We start from the raw sequence: 24,191 nt of genomic DNA on the forward strand, positions 1-24,191 counted from the left end.
AAGTTTAACCAAACATCTTCAATTTTTAATTTGAAGATTTACATAATTGAGCAATGATATTTATACATTTCACTCTCTCATAACTCACTTCTACTCCTTTTAAAAAGAGGGGGGAAGATAGAATTTCCTTCTTTAAAAAAAATAAAATTGTTTTTTTTTTCAAAAAACAGTCTAGACAAATACATTTAAATAAAAAAAAACTTATTTTATCTAGGTTAAATTACAATTTAGATCTCTCAATAATTTCAAATTCACAATTTATGTCCTATCTTTTTCCCGCAACTTTAGTCTCGTTAATTTAAAAAATCTATAATTTTGATTCAATATTTAATTGTGCATACATTTATTTTATATTTTAATTAACTAAATTATTTTTTTATAATATCTTAAGTGAATATGATAAGTCTAGGATTCAATTGGACAAAAATATAAGAAAGAAAACATCCAAAATTGAAAAATAAATCAAAATTGTGAATTTTTTAAAATAAGAAAACCAAAATCACAGAAAAAAAATAAGAAAATCAAAATTGTAAATTAACAATTATAAAAAGAGCAAAATTGCAATTTAACCTTGTATTTAAAAAAGCACTTTAAAAAAAATAACTTAAATAAACGGACCCCTCTATCATTTTCTCACTCTACTTTATCTTTTTATATCTCTCCTCCCTCTACCCCAATCCACTTCAAAATGGGGTGGTATATGATTTAGACAAGTCCAAATAAATTCTTTAGAAAAGCTTCCAAATACCCCATAAGTGCTTGAGTTTGACACCAAAAGCCAACTCCTAGCAAATGGTAAATGCAAATGAAGATCAATAATACAACTAGATAAACAGCATTGATTAGAATAGTTTTTTTTACATCAGAATTAACAAACAAATGTATTTCAATTGTCTTTTGGGCAAAAAGCTAATGTTGCTAAATTGCCCTAATAAGATCAACATTCATTGAACAACAGAAGAAGGGGGATTAAGGAATGTACAATTGAATTGTCAATGGCAGATGACTAAGCATCATCTGCATCACTTCCACCAACATGTGCTTCATGGCTGACCCAATAATTATTATTATTATTGCCATCAGGACCTGACACCTTGTACCTGGCCAAAAGTAAAAAAAACACGTTTAATTCACCATATACTTGTCTCTCTAAATAACTTCACATTATATTAACAATGTTTTCTCACACAACATTTCTACTGACCGTTCAAGTACAGATTTTCCTTCCTTGTACTTCTGGCTTTTTTCATGAGCAGTCTCCTGAAAGAAGCCAATATGGTAACTGCTTAATTCTATTATACAAACAGAAAAAATCATACTCTTGAAGCACTGTAACAAATCTTACATATCTCCAACCCACAATTGATCCACAGCCCACACAGAAAATGTCAGCCACAGTATGCATCCCAGTGAGCATCTGTCTGTCCTCATTTACTCCAACAGTAACATTCACGCTGTAAAAGAATAAAATATTAACTGCATCCATGAACAGAACCAACTGTAAAACATAACGTGGCTAGAGCATTAGACATCCAGAGGCAAGAAGCCATGGCATGAATAGCAAACAAAACTCTTCTCCGTGATACTTTGGTTACAAGATACACAATCCACAATCACCTAAATGTCAGATGATAAGAGTGACACCAATTATGCATTGTTCTTGTTATGTAGCTATGATGACTGATGCACATATGATTTCTATTGCCAAGTCATAAATACAAGCATGAGAGGATTCATGATGGACATGCATAAAACAAGGACTATAATATATATCAGCAAAAATGTTCTTGGATGAATAAAATGTCATTAGTTTCTTTTAATTTTATTTTTGTCTCATTTTTAGAGAATACAAGGGGCATACAACTATGTTCCTAAGTTTTATCTCACTGATAGTCCAGATACAATCATACAAATACCGAAAGAGAACAATTATGTTAATTTTTGTTTTAGTAATCACATAATGATAGGGTTCTAAAATCAAGGATAACTTACACCTTACTGAAGAGATAAGCTCTCCCATGTCTGCTGTGGAAAGACTGAAAAAAACAACACAAGAAAAAATGGTAGTCAGAATATATATTTTATTAAAGGTCAATCAAGAATTGTCAGGTGACTTGATTCCAATTTAAAATCACCGCAAAAGCATCACAAAAAGAAAAGGACTAAATTTTGGAAAAGCTTAACAGTTAACACTTTCAATATATAAATCTTATTGGAAAGATGAGATCCCCATTTGGCTATCTGTAGCCTAGATAAGAAGCACTTAGCAATCAATCCAAATGGACTTCCATCAGGCACCACTCATAACAGAATTAAAAGAAGCATCTGCGCAACCAAAACATGTGAATATACAACAGTGAGCCAAAGCCAAAAGGCAACAAGTTCCTACACATGAATATGCAAAATGAAGACAATGGCAAAACTGATACTTTAGTCAATTGAAATACTACTTAACACAACCAATTTTCTCTAAACCAAGATAATAGAGTGGGTTCAAACTCTATGTAAGAGGAGCAACAATGCCATTCGTGGGCACTTGTCAGTTGTCACTTATACTTTATTTGCACATCTTATGTTCACAAAAGTATGAAGAATCAAAATCTGAATAGCTTGGCTTTTCAGGGCTCTCTAGCTATACAACAGTGGTTAGCCATTAATGTAGAGGACATATTTCTCCTCTGTGCATACAGACAACCAGAAAACTATCTACTTTCTCCCTCTTTTCTTCAGCAAAGTAAATATCTAAGAACATGCAGCAATGAGTTCCTTATTCAGAATTAAACCAGCCAAGAAAATTAACCTCCCAAAGCACTTCTGTCCTTTCGTCATTACAAATTATAAACAAAAAAACAGAACAAAGAAATGGCCCAACAAATATCTTCATGATTTACAAATTCTTAGCAATTCAGTCCATTTACAAAAAGAAATGGTAGACAAGACTGCAATTTCAGTCAAGGATTAAATTAAACTGTAGATTGCATGGTCAAGGAGACTCTAAGACCACATCAATGACCAACTCTCCTAATAAGGCTCATAAACTAAAACTCATTAGTGGTTTTGTATCTATCATATAGGAAGCAATAAGCATTTTCAAAGCTTTTAAAGCAATTAGCAGATTATTTTACCACCAGTAAGCAATCTTATAATAACTATAATGAATTTGCACTTTCAAAATTTTGTGGACAGGCTATTCAAACCCACATTAGTGCACAAACTCATCATCTAACAGATAAATTAAGTAAAACCCAGAACGAAGTAAAAAAAAAAAAGCGTTGAGTGAAAAAAGTAGGTGAAGGGAAGAAAGCAAAAAGGCTTACCTTGGAAACGATGTCTTCATAGAGAGCAAGGTGGGTGCGGCAGTGTTTGCAGCTATAGATCTGCCCCTCCAGATGGGTCACAAACAGCCTCCCCATACCTCAATTCGGAGAATTCTACAATGAAGAAGATCAAAGAGGTAAAAGGGTCAAAGCGAAAACTCGAGAAACGACCTGGTCAAACCGAAATCACGCAAAGGTCAAATTAAAGCGGTGAAGATGAAATCTTATTAGACTTGCGTGAATCGAGGAAGAAGAAGAAGAAGAAAGGAATCGTTGAAAATAACCATACCTAAGAAAAAGGTTTGATTTGGTGCGGAAGGGAAGAGTACGCAAGAAATGTGGAGATAGAGAGAAGCAATCAATCATCGCTTTTTCTGCCAAAGGAGAACCCAACGAGACGTGTTCTTTCTAATTATTTCTTTATTATTATGTCTTATTTTCATTTATTTTTATTTCAATAATAATATTATTTTCGATCCTTTATATAATAAAAAAACAAGTTAGATTATAAATACAACTAGAGGTTTATTAAGTATAAAAAGCTAATACATTATTACTATATTTTAATTAATTTCAATAATAAAACATTTTTTATTTTATCGTCCATTGTTAATGCAAGGTTGCTTTGCTTGCTTAACTAAACTACTTACAACAAAAATTTATTTCACGTTTTTCCACTTTTTGATTAAATGTTACTGGATTATATTAAAAAAATTTAAGATTATTAAACTTTTTAACGTGAATATCACAAAACAAAAGAAAAAAGTCTCAAGCTACCACTACCACCCATTGGGAATTATTACCACTCATTGAGCATCTTGTATCATTAAACGTTTAACTAAAAAGTAAAACAAAAAACATTGTCTTGTTAAAATTTACATAATTATATTAAAAATATAAAAAAATATTTAATACTGACTTTTTACAATAAACTAGCGAGAGGTCTGTGCCGATGCACAGGCTTATGCTCTTATATGACTATTGAAAAGTTAGAATAATTAATGTTGAACTGCATGTAGATAATAAAGTATGATTTTAAGGTAACGTGTTAGTATTATATATTGTTTGGAATAAAAGACAGGATGCAGAAAAAATATATGAGAAAAAATATAAGTCATGAAACAATAAAGAGGCAGAAAAAATGTAAGTCAACGAAATAAGTTTATAATTAATCAAAGCAAATCATAAACAGTTCGATCAAAATTAAAAAAAAAATTGAAAATTTGTTTGATACCCAAAGGTATTGAACTTACAATATTAATAAAAATATGAGAAGAAGGCACATGAAAAAATATTTGGAATGTACATGACTATGATCGGATATTAGTAGTGTCAGCCTATGCCTTCAAATTATTAATTGCATTTTTTCTTTCTTCTTTTTGATTGAATCCCCTCCACCATAAATTAAAGAAAGCAATGCACACACAAAAATTATAGAGCATAAATCTTTTATCCACGTCTAATCTACAATTAAAATTCATAGAACATTACAGATGGTAACCGAAATCTTATAACATTAATAAAAATATGAGAAGAAGGCGCATGAAAGAACCTTTGGGATGCATATGACTACAATCAGATATTAGTAGTGTCAGCCCGTGCCTTCAAATTGTTGACTGCATTTTTTTTTTCTTCTTTTTTGATCGAATCCCCTCCACCATAAATTAAAGAAAGCAATACACACAAAAATTACATAGCATAAACCTTTCGCCCACGTTTAATCTACAATTAAAATTCATAGAACATTACAGATGGTAACAGAAATCTTACAACATTAATAAAAATATGAGAAGAAGGCACATGAAAGAACCTCAGGAATGTACATGACTACAATCAGATATTAGTAGTGTCAGCCCGTGCCTTCAAATTGTTGACTGTATTTTTTTTTTCTTTTTAATTGAATCCCTTCCACCATAAATTAAAGGAAACAATACACACACAAAATTTACAGAGCATAAACCTTTCATCCACGTTTAATCTATAATTAAAATTCATAGAACATAACAGATGGTAACCGAAATCTTACAACATTAATAAAAATATGAGAAGAAGACGCATGAAAGAATCTTTGAGATGCATATGACTATAATTAGATATTAGTAGTGTCAGTCCGTACCTTTAAATTTTTTGACTGTATTTTTTTTTTCCTTCTTTTTGATTGAATCTCGTCCACCATAAATTAAAGAAAGCAATAGACACACAAAAATTACAGAACATAAACCTTTCTTCCACGTTTATTCTACAGTTAAAATCCCTAAAACATTACTGATGGTAACTGAAATCTTACAACATTAGTAAAAATATGAGAAGAAGACACATGAAAGAACCTTTAAGATGCACATGACTACAATCAGATATTAGTAGTGTCAGCCCGTGTCTTCAAATTATTGACTGCATTTTTTTTCCTTCTTTTTGATTGAATTCCCTCCACCATAAATTAAAGAAAATAATACACACAAAAATTACAGAGCATAAACCTTTCGACTACGTCTAATCTACAATTAAAATCCATAAAACATTACAAATGGTAACCGGACTATTTATCTTTTTTAAATTATTTCTTTTAGTTATTTATTTTATTTGAAAGTTTCAAAATCATTCATCTTTAAAAGATTCATATTGGTAATTCATTTTATTTAAAGTATTTAAAATAATCATTTAATTATTTGAATATATTTAAAATGATCTTTAATTCAAGTGTTATTCAAAATATAAAATTGAATATATTTAAATAATTGAAAGATTATTTTAAATTTCAAAAATAAAATAAGATATCAAAATCAATTTTTGAAAAGATGATAAATTATTTAAAAACTTTTAAATAAGACGAGGTCAATTTCTAAACTGAATCTGAAGGTCTCCAAATAAAGTAAAGAACATAGTTTAATGTTTTTTCACTTGTCAGTATACGTCGAACGAAAAATCTTACCCACAATTGATTCTAAATTTGAAGAGGAAAAATAGTTAGAAATAGATAGAATGAGAGAGTTTATAATACTAGAATTAATTTTCATAACCTCGTTATTATCAAAACAAAAAGATAATATCATACTTTGAATAGAAAAATATTTTTATACGAAAGTGAAATGAATAAAATTAGTAATATTAAATAACTTAGTGTAACTATTATTAAAAATGTGTTTTTAATTTACGTTCTTTAGCAAATTATAAATAATAAAATACATTGTCTGAAAATCATAATTATTAAATTACAACTTTAAACTATTAAAACAAAGTAACATAAAATTTTCTCCACCAATCAAAGTGGGGTCATCATCACTCTAATTTTCTCAAAACATGGTAACTATTTTTCACCTCCTCAGTTGCAACTTCATCATCCTGTCAAAATAGAAACACTGAATGATATAAGAAGCAATCTAATATTATAAAAATTGCAAGAAAAACAAAACTTTAATAAAGAAAATAACAGCTAATAAAATTCAAATCTCCCACAAACTATCACACTGTAAAATCTCAAACAAAACAAAAAATCCAACCCCTTAAAAAAATTCTTGTTAAATTCAAAACCAACAATATGAACTTCATGAAACATAAAAAAAGGGTCACAAATCACAAAAACTAACCAATTCAAAACACTACAGCTATGCAAGCATAAAAAAGAGTGTAAAAAAGAAGGTACCACTAAAGACTATGTCAGAGGATGTCACAACACAGGTTTAAGTGATAGTGTTCTCTTGCCTTGTGAAGGATTGTCTCAACATGTTAGATTTCTCCAAATACCTTTGCAAAATTTTAAGGTAACCATCGTGACAAAAGAATCACATAGCAAAGCACATAAAGTTAATATTGAACTTTTTACAATAAATTGATTAAATATTTTGTTCTGCCTTCTCCAAAATATATCTCTTCTAAGTTTTGAGTATCGTTAAAAAAAAAAAAGTACTCCTGCATTGGTACTTAGTACAAGTTTTATACTTTTATCAATTCTTTAATTTATTCCATTTCCACAAATTTTAGTCTCCTTAAACCCGATTAGGAGATTAATCTTCAGTTGTGTGATTGTGAACGATAAAATAAACATTAAGATTCACTGCCTGCAGCAAGCGGGAATCGGAAACAGAAGTTTATCTATTTGTCAACCAACATTAATTGAGATGGGAGAAATTGAGATGCAGTAGAAACTACAAATATTAACTTCTAAAAATCATATCCAAAACGTGAGAAGATGAACGACACTTGAAGAAGATTAACATTAATTGAGATTGAAAAACATGAACAAAGAGAGCTGCCAATCTAAACAACAACGTAAAATTTCAGAGTTTTTCAAAATAAGAGCTTTCACAAAGGTATATTCTATCCAAAGGAAAAGATATTCGATAATAACACAATACGTCACTGCTCCTTTGTAATTCGATTTGGATCAGATTTTATTCTTTTAGATATGAAATAAAATATTATTTCATCTGGATTAATTTAAATATATTATTAAATTTGATATAATTTAACTTTGTTAATTATGATGTAAAATAATAAATTCAATCATTCAGTTTTCATAACTTGTTTTTAGTTTCTAATATTATTTAAAACACTATATTAACACGACAATACTACTTTTTAAATATTAAAATTTTATCTGTGTTTAGATTTCCAATGGGAGGGTTGAAAAGTATGTTTGAGAAAAAAGTTGACTTGTAAACATAATTTCAAAGAAATAATAATTGAGATATTTTTGTAAACTTTAGTTTAAATCAAACATGCACTCAGCATTTGTTCAATTTAAATTCATTTGATATGAAAAGACGCTTTCATTAGTTGGCTTGAAATCAATTGCATTCAAAAATCAAATTGGACTCTAAGTCATCTAAGTTAAGTTGAATGAATCCATTTAAAGAAGCAAAACTCTTCCAATGTCTGATTATTTTATAAAATGACTGATAACAAGATAAGCTAAATAGACATGTAGGAGATTAGTTTGATAGCACTAGATAGACATAATAGTAAAAGACAAATAAAATAGTCACAATATATATATATATATATATATATATATATATATATATATATATATATATATATATATATATATATATATATATATATTTTGTAGTTGATGCACGATAATAAATTATGTTATGTGTTTGTTTGATATGTTTAGATATTGGGTAAAATTAGGATTGTTAAAATGGTCAGGCTGGACAGATCCAACCCATTGGGGCAAACAATGAAAATAGATTGATCCAAGTTTGATTCATATTTTTTTGGCTGAAATTTCTTAGGTCCTACCCAGTTTTATGTTGATTTGTTGGATCACGGGACCTATTCGAACCAATTTAGAAATTAATAAAAAAATTAAAAAATTCAAAGACAAAATTATTTATTATACATTTATATTGCCTAATAAGTATTGACAAAACTATTTAAATTATGTTTAATGAATATGTTTTGTCTTTAAATAAAAATTTAAAATGAAATATAAAACTTTATTTTATTTAATATTTATTATATATTATTAATTGGAATTGATTGGGGTCCACCGGACTATATGGATTAAGCCAAAAAGACTTATTTTCATTTGGATTGTCGTTTTTTTAGCCCAACCTAATCCTAATTGCCGGTCGGTCAGACCAGTCCATCGGATTAGGTGGATTTTGTTGATCCTAAACAAAATAACATAAAAATTTACTAACATTGATTATACATGAGAAAAAACAAAAACATAAATATTTTTAATTTAAATTAAAATAATTCATGAATTTGATTCAAGTTAAATTAGTTATGAATATTCTCTTACTTATTGATTTTTAAATCTTATAAATAAAAATGTTACATATGTAGATAATAAACTATTTCTTATAATTTTATTTTCATCTTTTGTTATTTTAAAGAGGTTCAAATGCAGATAGATACAAAAAGACTATGAAACGAACTCCATTATGGAATGAGTCACAAGTAGTTGTATGTTTTATAGTTTATATAATTCAAAAAAGGAAAAAAGATTTTTTAACATCCAAAAGTTATTTTGACGCCTAGAAAGAGAGTAAAAAAGAGAAAGAAAAAAAGTGTTAACAAAAGAAGGTTAAATCTAAGGAAAAGAAACAAAAGGAAGTTAAAGAAAGGAGGATGTGGAAGAAAGAAAACTTAGAGAAGGAAGTTAACCCAAGGAAGTGGGTGATGTGATGAAGGAAAAGGGAATATGAGAAACACAATTTTAACTTTTCAATTTTATCATGTACGCAACAGTTCTTTTTTTATTTAGTAAGTAACAAATTTTTATAATTTTGTCCTGTCTCTCATTACTTCTTTTTTTTTTTTTCTGTTCAGTAACTATTTTTAAAATCAAATCATATAAATTATAATAATCAAACATAAAACAAAAAGATTTTCACGTTGTGGTGTCCCTTATTATCTAACAAATCATATGAACTCATAGGCTAAACAAAAATAAGTAAAATAAGACTTAACCATTCATAATCATAACAGAGAAAATCATTTCACCAAAAAAAAAAACAGAGAAGATCTTGCCGTTATATGTATATTAATTTGATATTTAATGAATTTATTAAATTACATTAAGCATCATGTATTATAAACTCATTACAAACAAATTACTAAATTAAATGAATTTATACAATCTTTAGATAATTCCATGAAAAAACATCTCACTTTTATAAAAATGAAAAAATTAATGGAACTCACACAAATTATTAATATATCTAACAAAATTGTCTTCTGCCTCATCATTCATCAATCTATGTCCTTGTTGCTATTTTAAACCCAGACATTTCAATAATGAAAGTTGCTAAGTGCACCAGCTTTATTCATTGTGCACCCAGCATTTTTTGTTAATTCAAAAATTACCCTGTATCGAAGATACGCGAGTTTATGGTTTATCTGTATATTTAAATTAAACTTACGGATTACATGATCCATATAAAATATATGGATCATATAATTCGTAAATATAATTTAAATATATGGATCAAGTTGACCTGTATGATTTGTGTGGATGAACTTGATCCGTATGAGTCATACGGATCAATATGATCCGTATGAGTAATATGGATTAAGTTGATCCATATGAGTCATATGTATCAAGTTGATTCATATGACTCATACGGATTAACTTGAATGAAGGATATTTTTGTCCATTCACTTAAAATACTGAGTGCACCAATAATAATGTTGGTGCACCCAACATCACCCTTCAATAATACCTCTATGCATAAACATTGGCCCATTTAGCCCATTGGGCATAAGTTATGTCCAATTATCCATCAAAAAGGTATTCTGCTAATGTTCATGAAACTGATAAATACATGCTGCGCATGCCCACTGCATATCACCAAGGTCAAAAACTGAGTCAATTTATACATGGACGACTTTTACGATGGATAACGCTTAATTTTTTTCTAAAAAAAAGTTTAATTTATATTCACTGTTAATATATGAATATTTAATAAGATTTTATTTTGTTGTCACATTATATTAACAAATAAAATATTTTATTAAATATCTGTATAAAAATATTTTATACAAAGTATCATCTAGTAAGTGAGTCAACTAGCCAGAAATTATTCTATTCAAACCAGTGATATCAAATTCGAATTTAAATATACCACCACGTTAATTATGTGAAAGAACTTTATTGTATTGTGCACAACAATCACATTCGACTTCAATAAGATTGAATCCTATAAGATTGTTATAGTCTCTCTCTCTAAATATATAAAAAAACCTAACACAAAGCTCAAAACTCAAAAGCAATGGTCTCAAATAAACTGAAACATGCAGTTATCATGGCAGGTCAACCAGCCATTCCTTTTGTCACATGACACATGTAGTAGAGGTAGTATGAGTATCACAACTCTTCTGTGTCTTGTGCTCTGTTATGGCCCAGTAACATGTGTTTTTTTGGATCACGGGATACTATAAAAAGTTGATCTGGATTGAATTATTAAAGGTAAACCACTTTCCAAACCCATCATTATGGTACTATTTTGTCAATAGAGCGCGATAAGCTACTAGGCTGTAAAGAGAGTAAGAAGAATGTGATCCAAGATCTACTAGGGTCAAATGAAATAGAAATTTCTTCTCATCAAGTGTTTGATGTGGGAAATGAGAGAGAGAAAGATATCATTAACACATGTTGATGTCGGAGTATGTCCCTAAAAATTCAAGGCCCCAAGGTTGCACCCAAATGGAATATATGGCTATCAAAAAAATGCAAAAGTCAATTGGAAAAGCTTCCCATAATACCTACACATTAACCATCCTTATTTAAATTTCCAGGTTTACCTGTGTGCTGCTAATCATGTTTAACACTTTTAACCTATAATTTAACCTTGTAGCAAATCCCATAGTCCCCGACATCATTAGTGTTAATCTTTTTGCTTAATTGCCAATGTCGGGGTTTGGTTGTCGTGATTGCACAGGTGATATTCTTTGCATCTGGTGCGTGGCTCACACTGAAATAATTAGTATCTCAAACACTATCATCAATCATAAGCAAAATTGATTTAATTTCCTATTTATATAGCACACATTTTTTTTTTCTTAGAGGTTAGTGTCGGGTTACTAACATATACCATTCAATCACCTTTTAAATCATTTTAAAATAACTATTTTAAAAGTTAATAAATTTATTAATAAATTATGATAATTGAATAGTAAATTATGATAATTAAATGATGGTATAAATTTGATGATTGTGCAAATTTTTTTAATATATAATCATTTTTCTCATCTTCTTAATGCTATTATAGTGTTTCATTTCTCATTAATCAATTTAAGGGGCGCTGAAATTTCTAAACCACCGAGCTCTTTTTTTTGTGGTAAAGTTGAAATTTAGGGGGAGGGGATGCAAAATACTAAGTTTAATTTTAGCATATAAATATTAGTATAATTCTTGCGTGGATATTTTCTCAATTTGAGAAGAAAAATCTAAATCTAAATTAAAAATATTTAACGAATTAAATTATACTATATAGTTTATCTATTCTTATACTATTAATCTAAGTTTTTATTCTTAAACATAAGAAAATCTTCTATTGTATATATTTTTTATGGCACATGGTTTTATCATTATTTAATACTTTTTTATATTTTTTATTATCTTTTAAATAAATAATTTTAAAATAAGAATACTTCATATATAAGGGATATTTTTAAAAAATAAAATAAAATCATTGAGAGTGTAAATAGTGAGATTTTAAGTGAAAAACAATTTTTTGCTAGAAAATAAAGCATTATTTAATAAAATTTATATTTTCAAAATTCACTTAAAAATTTAAATTTTTTTGATAATTTGAGATCGTTTAAAATATATAAAATTTAATAAAAATATATTTTCGTTATTTTGAGATAAATTTCTGATAATATTTTTTCAAATAGAAAAAGTAAAACAATACTAGCCCTGTAATGTCAGGCCGGGCCCATAACATTATATGAGATAGTTGATTCTGAAATCACCAGCTTAGGATGTCTGGTCCATCGTAGCTGTCTATGTCTGAAAACATAAAAACCTACATAAATATTAAAGCTTTCCTATATATATATAGAGAGAGAGATGGGAGGAGATTAATTTATCTTTTAGAGTTATTTTTTATCTTCATTTTTTTTATTTTTTTAAGATCTAATAATTGTAATAATTTTAATCATTAGATATTAAAAAAATGAATATTTAAGATAAAGAATTCCTCTTGGAATAAGTGAAGTGAATTTTTTCTATATCTCTCTATATTTATATGATAATTTTTTTTTGTTCATAAAAATTAAACATGAACACACACCTGTGTAAGTTGCTGAGAAGCCCTTGTTATAATAAAGGTTTTTTTAAGCCAATTAGAACTGGAGATCATCCAGCATTTTGGCATTTTGCTCGGATATAAATTCACATTCAAAAAAAAAAATAGCAAGGACGAAAATCTCTAAATGTATAATTTAAAAAATCATCTTTATTATTCAGTGACATCAGAATTAGTGACGGAAAAATAGTTTTTATGTCACCAATTTTTTCACTGCTTCATTAATTTTTAATAATGTCAGAATCATATCCCAAGTTGATTTAAGATTTTTTAACTGTGCATGAACTAGGGATATAGTGAAATAAGAAGTCATGGCAATATGTTAGCACTGATTGTAAATTTGTAATGGCCTACATGGTATCACGTATATACATGAGGATATAGTGAAAAAAGGAAAGGGAAAGTGATGCCGACCGTTGATGATTCCTTATGAACCTAACTCTAGCTTTTGTCTCCCCATTTCTTTTGCTCCTCTCTTTTTGCCTTTTCAACTTTCAATCACTTTCTAATTTCTATCAATAGTTGGGGCTTGGGGGGGTTAAAAGGGAAAATGGAGAACCCACTTGATAGATTGGAGCTCAAGAATAGTAAAGATCCGATCAATAAAAGAATGATTAGAAGGGGAAGGACAATTCAAAAAAACAAAAAAGAAGTGGAAGAACCCTTCATTAATGCATTGTAGTGCTGTAACACTGGATGAGAAATGTGTACATCATATTCTCAAATGTATTTTTTTTCCTTCAATTTTAAATTATCAAAAACAAAAAAATAATTAAATATGACTTATATTGATTAAATAATAAAACTTACATTATTTTATGAATCTCAATAAATAATAATTAGTAAAAAACATATTAATTTTGATGTTAGAGAACACCAACAAGAGAGCACAAAGGAATCTTCAAGCCTAAGATTTCATGAGCTCGTGAAACTTCTCCGTCAGTTGTGCCTACTTTGTGAACCTTAAGGGAGAATTTTACCCTTCCCTCCTTTTATGTTGGATTCTCTTTAAAGGTTTTTATTCCTCTTCTTTGCCACGCATTATGGTGTGATAGGCTCTTTATCACGTGTCATGGCTTGATACTTATATGTTGACTTTGTTAGGAAGGGGGTGTGCCACCTGCATGTTGCCATGTCTTTATAATTTGATTTGTGTCCGTGATATCAAGTGTCAAATCTTGCTTAGATGACTCTAGAAGCTTCTAAACAAGTAGTCTTTTTGAGAGGTTATATCTTTTGTTTCTTAACTATGTCAATTTCTTTCTTTCTAAGTAGGTACATGGCATAACTATCTTAATTTGGATGTCTTAGCGAGCCTTGAAGGTGATTTAGGAGCCAATTTGTCATGTCACATGACCTATTTCTATCATTGATCTTTATTTACATTGATAAACCCATATTCTAACCATCAAGTTTAAAAGATATAGGTTTTTTTGAAGTTCACTTGACTGTGATAATAAATTTTTTTTGAGATTAAATTATCCTAAACCTTTCAAGCATCAAACTTGAAAGGTGTAGATGAAGTTTGATTCTAACAACTATGGATCTTTATTGAAATCGATCAGACCATAACCTTCTTAACATCGAACCTAAAAGATGTGACTATTATTATTAGAGTTCGGCCTCTAATTGCAGTTTGTTTTTATTGAGGTTAGATGATCCAATTATAAAAATTCCTTAGAGATAGACATTAGATGCTCAATATAATTTTTGGACATTAAGTTATATATACGTTAATTTTAAGGAATTATGCCTTACTGAACATTGTTGTTTTTCTTTTCTTTTAAAATTTTGGTAGCCATCATATTAATTAAGGATAATATTCAAAGAATTAATAAATGAAAAATAATAAATTCTCTTACTTTTTCTCCCAAATTAAATTATTGTAAGTACTTATTAATAAGGTGAAATATAGGAAATAGTTCCTCTTCAATAAGAAAAAACATTAATAATCAAGTGTTGTGATCTCGTAGTCTGCTTTTAAAATCTCCCCAATTAATAAAATTAAAAAAAATAATATTTCATACAAAAATAAAGCAACACCAAGTCACTACAAAAGACCTATTTCTTCAGAAAAATGTCTCTATTTGTACAGTGGCTTGGATATTATTCTATAGGAAGTTGGCTATTGAGATTTACAAGCCAAAAACTAAAAACAAAAATATTTTGTATAAATATAAATTCGTTTAGACATTTTAAATGCTATTGTGCATTACATGAACAAATATGGAGAGAAATGCATGGAAGAAAAGTGAAAAAGAGTAACACAATAGTGATTAATTATTAGTTAATATGCAAGAGTAATTGAATCTGAAAGAAAGAAAAAGCAAAGTTGGAAGGTGTGACTCACAGCAAAAGGACATATGGAGAGGGATGATTGGAAATTGAAATGCTGCTGGCTGAAATAGCGAAAGGAAGAAGGCCATGATAAATATAAATAGTGGAAGGAAGGAAGAAGAGGGAAGGAAAACGTTAAAAAGCAATGAATTATGATAGCAGAAACACAGAAGCGGAAGGAACCAAATTGGGCACTAGCCAAATCCCAAATGTGAATGCACGTGAGTGAGGCACACGTGCGTGCAGGCACTGACTGACATACCCATTCGTGCGGACAAGTGGGTAGACATGCATGGGAAAGTGTGAGATCAGAGAGGAGCAGACCTCGGGTCTCGTAGCTGACCAGGGACATTTTTTAGTTGACTTTTTTGTCTTTCACCTCTATTCAATAACCCCAACACCAAATTAATCATAGCATAAACTATACTACAAATTTGTAGTATTTTTTTAATCTGATTGAAAATAAATATTTTTAGATATCAATTAGAAAGTTAGTAGGAGAGTGATCCATACATCATAATCATAATTATAAGAAAATGTGATTAGTAGAGTGAATTTAATTAAGAGGAATGCTACTACGGTCATTCTTCAAACATTCTCTTTTGGGTCATATATTCTTCATTATTTGGTCTGCTAATATATTATTTGGGGGATCAAGTTTTATTAAGTGTTTTAGGTCCTTGTTTTTGGGAGGATAGTTACTTTTGTTGAGCCTCGCCATAGTCGTCAAAACTGAAATCTTCTTCTTTATTTTAAACATATAATATCCATACAAATTCTCATGGTTTGCCTTACCTTGAAAACGAGTCTCATTTTTTTTTAAAAGTTTAGCCCAGCATTTTTTTAACGGAGGTTAGATTAATACTCTTATTCTTTCTGGTCTTAAATATAAGTAATAAAAATATTTTATTTTTTTATCTTAAATATAAGTAAAATTCAATTATTTTTTATTTAATGAATATATTTTTAAAATATTTTTTTACTAAATTATCTTTAAAATATTCTTCATTAATCCAAGACCTCTTTTTTATATTTGATATAATTTCTAACAAAGGATAATATACAAAAAAATAATTTTTTAATTGGAATTCACGTTTTAATAAAGATAACTAATTTTTTTGATAAATATGAAATATCTTTATTTTTACTTATAATTAACATCGGAGGTAATACATCTTAACTATAGTTAATACTTTACTCGAATGAAAAGACAATTTGTTTGCGCTTATGATATAAAAAAAATAATTACCCCACAAAGCAAGTAATACAATTAAAATTATGTCTTGAACTTTATTTTTATATATTCATGCATTGTAAATTATATATAACTTGTACCTCTAGTATTCCCTGGGGTCATACCATGTTCTCTTTGCTGTATGAAATTTAGTGGTGGAATTCTCTGTTTTGTTTTTTTAATCTTCGTTGATCAAAATATTAAACGAGAGGGCAGGGATGCAAACTAAAAATGTACAATATATAATTATCCTCTCAGTACAAGACTTTAGCATCTAGAATATGATCAAAGAATATTGTTTCGCTATAATACAGTAAGTAAATTATAAGATTTGAGATTTTGATAAGATTGCGTGGTCCTTCTTAGCTTTAAAGGGGAGACATAAGCATTGAAAAGATGCAAGTGTAATAACAATCGCTGCTGGCTTGTGGTGCCACCCATGCAAGTAAAAAATAAACATTGGGGACCTCACACATTGTTTTCTGAGTCACTAAACAAGTGAAACAAGTTCATAAATTTTAGAAATGTACATGTCCTACTAGACAGTTTCTTGTTTTCTCCTTTTCACAATCATTTCTGTTGAGAGGGGAAAAAAATGAATTGCAGAACTGTCTGCAAGTTCTCGTAGAAATCCTAAATAGTAAATGCAATTTCTACGTAGTACTCTATAATTTCAAATAGGCAAATACTAATAAGTATTTTTAAGATATTAGTTAAGAATACAAGGATAAATATTTTTATTTGGAGGCACCAAATTATATCGTTTATAATTTTTTTTACGGTTTTTTATTATTTTTATAATAAATATTTTTTTAATTTCTTAATTAACCAATATCCTAAAAATACTGATTAGGGAAAAAATCTCCTTTTCACAAACATCATTTTCTCCTCTTTTTTCTACAAACTATTTTGAATTATCTTTTTCTACTCAGCAAAATTGATTAGCTTCTTTATTTAAAAAGAATTTTAATGGTGTTATATTAAATTTGCAAAAAAAAAAAAAACTTATGAACTACTATAATCTTTATCACACAGAATATATACCAATAAAAAACATTGGCTTTTGATGAAAAAAAAAGATAACATAGTAAAATCATTTTTGAGTTCTATGTTAATTTGGATCAAAGCAAACAACGGTTGAATATTTTTTTTTCCTTAACACACTTTTTCATATTTTATTTGAATAAATTTATTTGTTCACATCTTTTACTATTTCGAATATAGTTTTTAACCACCATTTTTATGTGAATACACATCACGAGTGTTTTTTTAACACAAAAACACTCGTGAATAGTTTTTAATTAATTTTTTTATTTTACGAAACTTAATTCAATTTGTAGTAAAAAATGCAAAAAAAGTCTTTTATTTTATTGGCTAATTTTGAAAATATGTTTTATTTACACTTTGTAGGTTGTCTCCTCATAAAAAATAAGCCAACTCTGCACATGCATTTAGTCTTATATTTATAAACTCACTTTCCCTCTTATTTTTATTTTATCTTTTTTCTGTTTTTCCTTTGTCTCTCTTTCTCTATGCCTATGCTTTTCCAAATTTAGGGTGGACGTTCACCATTATAATGGTAAGAGTTTTCTTCTTAATGCAATATTTATTGCTTCACCCTCAGCTAGCCCTCTCCATTAGGATGCAGCTATTTATGTCGATAGGATGGTCTTATTTTCTGTAGGCTTTGAATTTATTACATATGGTCTTTAATTCCGTAGGCAATCCTGCTACTAGTTTTTTTTCCTGATTAAGATTTCTCTCTGTACACCCAGAAAATTTGCAAAAAAATTCGTATATACTATAGAAAGTAGTGTATGCATACTTGACCAGTTGACCGTGCTACATTACAAAAAAAATTAGAAGTAAATTATACTTCACATATTAATATATTTACAATTAAAGATTATTTTGTTAAAAAAAACTAATACACATGAGACATTAAAAAAAATAATTTTTTTCTGCACCAAAAATTGATTTTCATAAAAAGAAACTAAACAAAATCTCTAATTATATTTTTGTATATAAAAAAAAGATCACAAAGAGTCAAAGAGTACTTAATTTAAAAATAAAGAATTTTTTACATATAATATTTTATGATTAAATAATAATATAAAGTATTTTATGGAACTATATATACATTCATTGTTTACTTAAGAAAAGAAATCAATATACTACATATTCTTTATACAATAAATAATTTTTTAATTATAAAAATATATAATTATTTTAAAGTGTATTACTAATTTTTTACTATTAATTTTTTTAATCAATATACTAACTATTTTTTATATATATATAAAGATGTATGTATTGATCGGCCTATCAGCAAAACAAGTATAGTCATCAATTGAAAAAATTACTTTTTGAAAAATAACAACTACTTAACTAATTTAATCATTTAATGTTATAAATTTTATAAAATAAAATAAAAATTTGTTATTATTAATTAAAATTAACTAATTTAATTATTTTTATTGATTTGATAAATTATATTTTTTTTATTATGTAAAATATGAGCTAATACTTTCTATCAAAGTAAGTAGAAGTGAAGTAGTAGAAATGTGGAAGGATCAAGAAGAAAGATTTTTAAAAGTATTGATGAATTAACTACACAGTGATTAAAGCATCATTAATTTCAACCTTAGTGACCGGGATTCCTGTGTTCCGGCAGCATCGATGTGAGAGAACATCGTAATCCATCGTCTGAAACTCATAAAAAAAATGGGTACACATCCTGGGTTTTAATCTGTCTCTAAACCACAAACTGCTATACATAATGTGGCAAATTACATATGTTATTAGCCCCGGCCCGCTTTTCTTGATAAATTAGTGTTTTATTCTTTATTCAACTCAAGTAAGATAATTATTGACAATAAAATTACTTCTTTAAATATGTAACAGAGATATATATACTCACTCTAAGTAAATATATATATATATATATATACTCACTCAATGATTAAAGCTTTATTAAAGCACATGAAACAAATGAAAAGTACGAATTGAATAAGCTAATTTAATTAATAATTTCATTAATTTAAATTATATTTAAAAAAATCCATAAAATAAAATAATTAAAGGTGTGCCATATATATTTAATAACAGTAACTAATTACTGTATTTACTAGAGCCAATGTTTTAGAAGTCAGAAACGGAAATCGAAATTTCATTTTTTTTTTCAGGGAGTAAAAACATCATTCACTTTGTTAACCGTCATGTTTCATATTCATTAAACATTTACTATGACATGAATCACTTCATAACACGATCGTAGTGAAAAAATTAATTAGAACACAATTTTAGTTGCATTATTAGGATTAGGAAGGAAATCATATATACCTTTTGAACATACAATTGTTCTTAACTTAAGTATAATGGTTTCTATCTTAAGCATCCAATAAATAAATGCACACTATAGTGATAAATATTTTTTTAGTAAGAATTAATAAGGTCGAATTAAACAATTCTAAAAAAGTTGGCATTTATGTATCCCAAAACACACATATATATATATATGTATATATATCTCTCTCTATATATATATATATAATTATAGAGGGCACCTACCATTTCACCATGATTTTGCAATACTTGGATTCATACAATTGTTTTTTTAGAAGAAGATCATATCATTTCAGTCATAATAGCTGATTGAATACAACTAGAAATGCAATAAAAAACCTGAGAGCTAACATAAAATTTAAAAGCCTTTATTAAATTATAATCGAGCTACTACATTGGAATCATACAATTATTAGTTATATTATACAAGTATATTTTACATGTGATGTTTAATATCCGTAAATTACCAACATAAAAAAAACGAATTATAAATGTTTTAAAAAACGAAATATTATAGTTCACTCATGATAAACTAATTGAAGAAAGCCACAAACCCATCTCGCACATGATATGGAGCTCTTATTACCGAACCTTATCAATAAAAAAAAGCTTTTAATATTCCGATATATATATGGGTTACGTCTTGGTGATCAAAATATGCGTGGTTTGTCTAGTGGGTAGAGAGCTTCATGTCCTTTCATGGGGACCATGTGGCTGAAGTAATATGTCAATTTGCACTTCATTATACTCTCTTGCACGTGCAAGGGTCACTTTAAGCTTGCTAGGGTACTCTTTTAAGAAGCTTCGTATGAACTCTCTAAGTTCCTTTAAATTAACGTTAAAATAGTTTATAAGTATGCCGTACAACGAAAATGATTTTATCTTAGTATTTTTTTTTTGTTTTGTGATTTTCAAGTCACTCCTAAAAGTATCAAAGCAATTACCTGGTACAATTAGCTAGTATTACCCAAACAAGTACAAATCTAGCTGCAATAACTGATCTTTCATTGAACAATGATATACTTATTAACTGTTTAGTTATAATTCGGCACCCATGCATATAGCAAGTAGCCAACTAACAAAGAAACATTCAACATGGGATATACGACCAGTTTGTTTAAATTTGAAAAATATATATTTTTTTAAAAACACTTTTTAAAAAATGATTTAATTTTTATGTTAAACTATTTTCTTTTCATAACTTGAACTTGAAATTATTGATTAAGCAAGGTCAACCTTATACAAGTTGATTTACGAGTTCAATAATTTTATATTAAATGGCATGCTTATAATCATGACTATGTGGTAGTAGAGAAACTCATCTCTCTAAATAAAAGCGTTTGTAGGTACATATAATCCATTTTTCTAATGAAAGTTATTAGCTTAATACAAACTATATATATAATAATTTTTGTTACAAATTCATTTATAAAACTGACTTTTTTTTTTAACTTTTAAAAAATTAAAGTTGCATAATTGGTTTAAAATGGTGAGATTAAGGCGTGTATGGTGTATGTCGTGGAGGCACGTGCAGGGGAAGGGTTGCTGGGGATTCTTGGAAGCAAAGTTTGGTTTTTCTTTATGTTGGCATTTGCACAAAGGTTTCTTGGGTTATTGGTTGTAATCGGCTTTGCTTTGGTTAGGAGTTAGAACTTATTTATCTGGTTGGGTTATAAATACATTCTAACCTATAGCATTTCTTGTATCTATATGACTATATGTTTGGTATAACTTTTTTTCGATAAAGAAATGTTTCGTATATCTTGTACCAAACATGTTTATATATATGTGCGCCGTGTCTCTATGATGCTTTTCATGCCATACTTTCTACCATTTTCATCTTAGAAGATGAAAAGGTCAAGTGTTCTCTACGCCTGAAATGTTAGAAGTGCACAACAACGTGCCCCATACTATGTAAAAAGGGAACCAAACTGAGAACGCACATAGGCATGCTCAAAAGAGTTAATGGAATCGTCACATGTGAATGAGGATGTTGGGGTGTTGTAGAATTCGAGGGAAGTAAATACAAAAAATATTTAAAATAATGAATTATGAATAATTATATAAAAATTTGATATCACATTTTAATCCAAAAATTTAAAATTAAAATTTATGAGTATTCTTCTCATTTGTATCCTACTCAACTTTTTTTTATTTCTATTTAATGTGAAACTTTACTTCACATTTAACTAGAGGACACCATATAAGTGAACGTATGTTCAAGGGGTCTTGAAGGGAAATAAACACGCTATAAGACTTTTGGATTACGAACGAGTCTTCTTTTGGTGCTGTATTATAATTTATAACCAACTAAATGATCCATGTAATTCATATGGCGCCATCCATATCACCTGCCAAGTAAAGAAAAAATAAACCAAGCTTACTCTTAATTATTTCTAATGGTAACTTTCTAGTTTAAAGATTTTCAAATAATAACGTAATTAATTCAACAAAAACATATATATATATATATATATATATATATATATATATATATATATATATATATATATATATATATATATATATAACACGAATGCTGGATGTTACGGACTGGACCTACATCGAAATCCACTTAAGCCTAACATATGTCACATCTTTATAAAGTCCAAATACTTTAAAGAAGTTGGTCTAACCACAATCACTATTGGTAGTACAGTTTATTACACATAAGCACTAAGTTAGTATGTATCGCCAGCGTTATCATGAAATGTATGTATAATGTATTTATTACGAGGAATCAAGTTAGTGTAAAAAAAAAGTTATTCTATAAGTAATTTTAAAAAGATATTTCTTATTTTATCTTTTATTTTAAATATAAGTTACTAACTAGAATCATTAAATTTTAAAAGTTATAAAATGTTAAAATGAAGAATAATTTTTATTAAATTATTCTGAGAATAATTTGATCCTCTCATTTATTACATATTATTATTCAAATGAGATTATTATTAATCTTAGTGTCGAAATTATATATTATTTCTAATGGAATTATTATTAATCTGAGTGACAAATATTTTTTTGTAAATATCCAGCCTTCCATTTCAGTCACACTAAAATCTTAGCCAGAATCAATCTATTCATATAAGGAGCCAATTAGTGTGATTAAATCAAGGATCAATTCAGATTGGTCAACAACCTTATCCGGACTTATAGAAGTTTTCTGACTGGTATATATATTAATCGATCCCGTAAAATGTATTAGAATTCTTGGTGTCAAACTTATGACTATGAGATAGAAATAAAAATGTTACAAATAGATAGATAGGTAAATAATACTAAAAGACAATATATATATATATATATATATATATATATATATATATATATATATATATATATATATATATATATATATATAATGAATCATTAGATGGAAAATGAAAAAATTAACCAAAAAAGAAGAAGATGAAAAATGAAAAAAAAGAAGACTTATTAAAAAATTATAAAATCTTACAAATTAATTTTTTTATCAATATATTACAAAATAATTTAAACATGAAATTAAGAAGAAATTATCAAACAAAAAATACCTAACAAATAGCCGTAGAATTAAAAAAATTAGTTGTACTGTAATTTAACAGTGTTGGGTTGAGGGACGAAAGGTGAATTTTTTAAAATAAAAAATAAAAAATAAAAATCAACAATAACCAATTTTTTATGGACCATAAATACCATTTATACTTAAAAATATATATTTAATATAATTATAAGGTCACATACTCCACTATTTATATGTCAGAACTTCTAGTTAAATTTTTGGCATTTTTTTATAGTGTGGGAGCAAAACAATACACATGCAGATCACTTGAAAGAATGGAAATCGAAACAAAAGTAAGAGAGTAGAAAAGTCAATACGTGGCTGCATCCTTTTCCCTTCACTCACTCTCTTTTGGTACTATATATGCATGCTAGTGGTTTATACTATAACATTATAAACAAAAGAGTGCTACACGCGTCTTGAGGACTTCCATACATATGCTCGTCAAGTATAGTCACTCTCTCTCAAGTTCGGTAGCACATGTGTGGCTTGCACTTTGCAGCTTGCATCATAGTCTCCAAGAAAATGCCCATAAAGTTTGACTCCTATAATATATGGATCATAGGTCAAATGTGTTAGAAAGTCTTGGGTTATTAAAATGTTTCTCTTAAGTAGAAAATATTGCACAATCTTTGTCTAATTAATATATTATT

At 27.9% G+C, this 24,191-nt stretch overlaps 1 protein-coding gene across 4 annotated transcripts; it reads right to left on the reverse strand.

Moving 5' to 3' along the window:
* Nucleotides 1–806: 806 nt before the first annotated feature.
* On the reverse strand, nt 807–3,721 carry LOC114399075 (protein yippee-like). Of its 4 annotated transcripts, none has more exons than XM_028361187.1 (6): nt 3,607–3,721; nt 3,318–3,431; nt 1,993–2,036; nt 1,346–1,454; nt 1,205–1,260; nt 807–1,100 (listed from the first exon to the last, which is right to left on the reverse strand). In XM_028361187.1, exons 2-6 carry the CDS (start codon nt 3,411–3,413, stop codon nt 1,007–1,009), a joined length of 399 nt encoding a protein of 132 aa, XP_028216988.1. In that variant the 5' UTR covers nt 3,414–3,431; nt 3,607–3,721; the 3' UTR covers nt 807–1,006. The 4 variants fall into 4 exon arrangements, with proteins under 4 accessions (XP_028216988.1, XP_028216982.1, XP_028216995.1 ...); XM_028361181.1 differs by having other exon boundaries at nt 3,318–3,488; XM_028361194.1 differs by having other exon boundaries at nt 3,318–3,436; nt 3,607–3,719.
* Nucleotides 3,722–24,191: the final 20,470 nt, after the last annotated feature.

The sequence above is a fragment of the Glycine soja genome, chromosome 2, assembly GCF_004193775.1.
Source record: "Glycine soja cultivar W05 chromosome 2, ASM419377v2, whole genome shotgun sequence".
Classification (NCBI taxonomy): Eukaryota; Viridiplantae; Streptophyta; class Magnoliopsida; order Fabales; family Fabaceae; genus Glycine; species Glycine soja.

Coding starts and splice junctions, on each gene's coding strand:
- LOC114399075 (XM_028361187.1), bottom strand. CDS start 3,413: ATGGGGAGGCTGTTTGTGACCCATCTGGAGGGGCAGATCTATAGCTGC. Junction 1,455..1,992: donor GCTTATCTCTTCAGTAAGGT/GTAAGTTATCCT, acceptor ATTCTTTTACAG/CGTGAATGTTACTGTTGGAG. Junction 1,261..1,345: donor CAATTGTGGGTTGGAGATAT/GTAAGATTTGTT, acceptor GGCTTCTTTCAG/GAGACTGCTCATGAAAAAAG.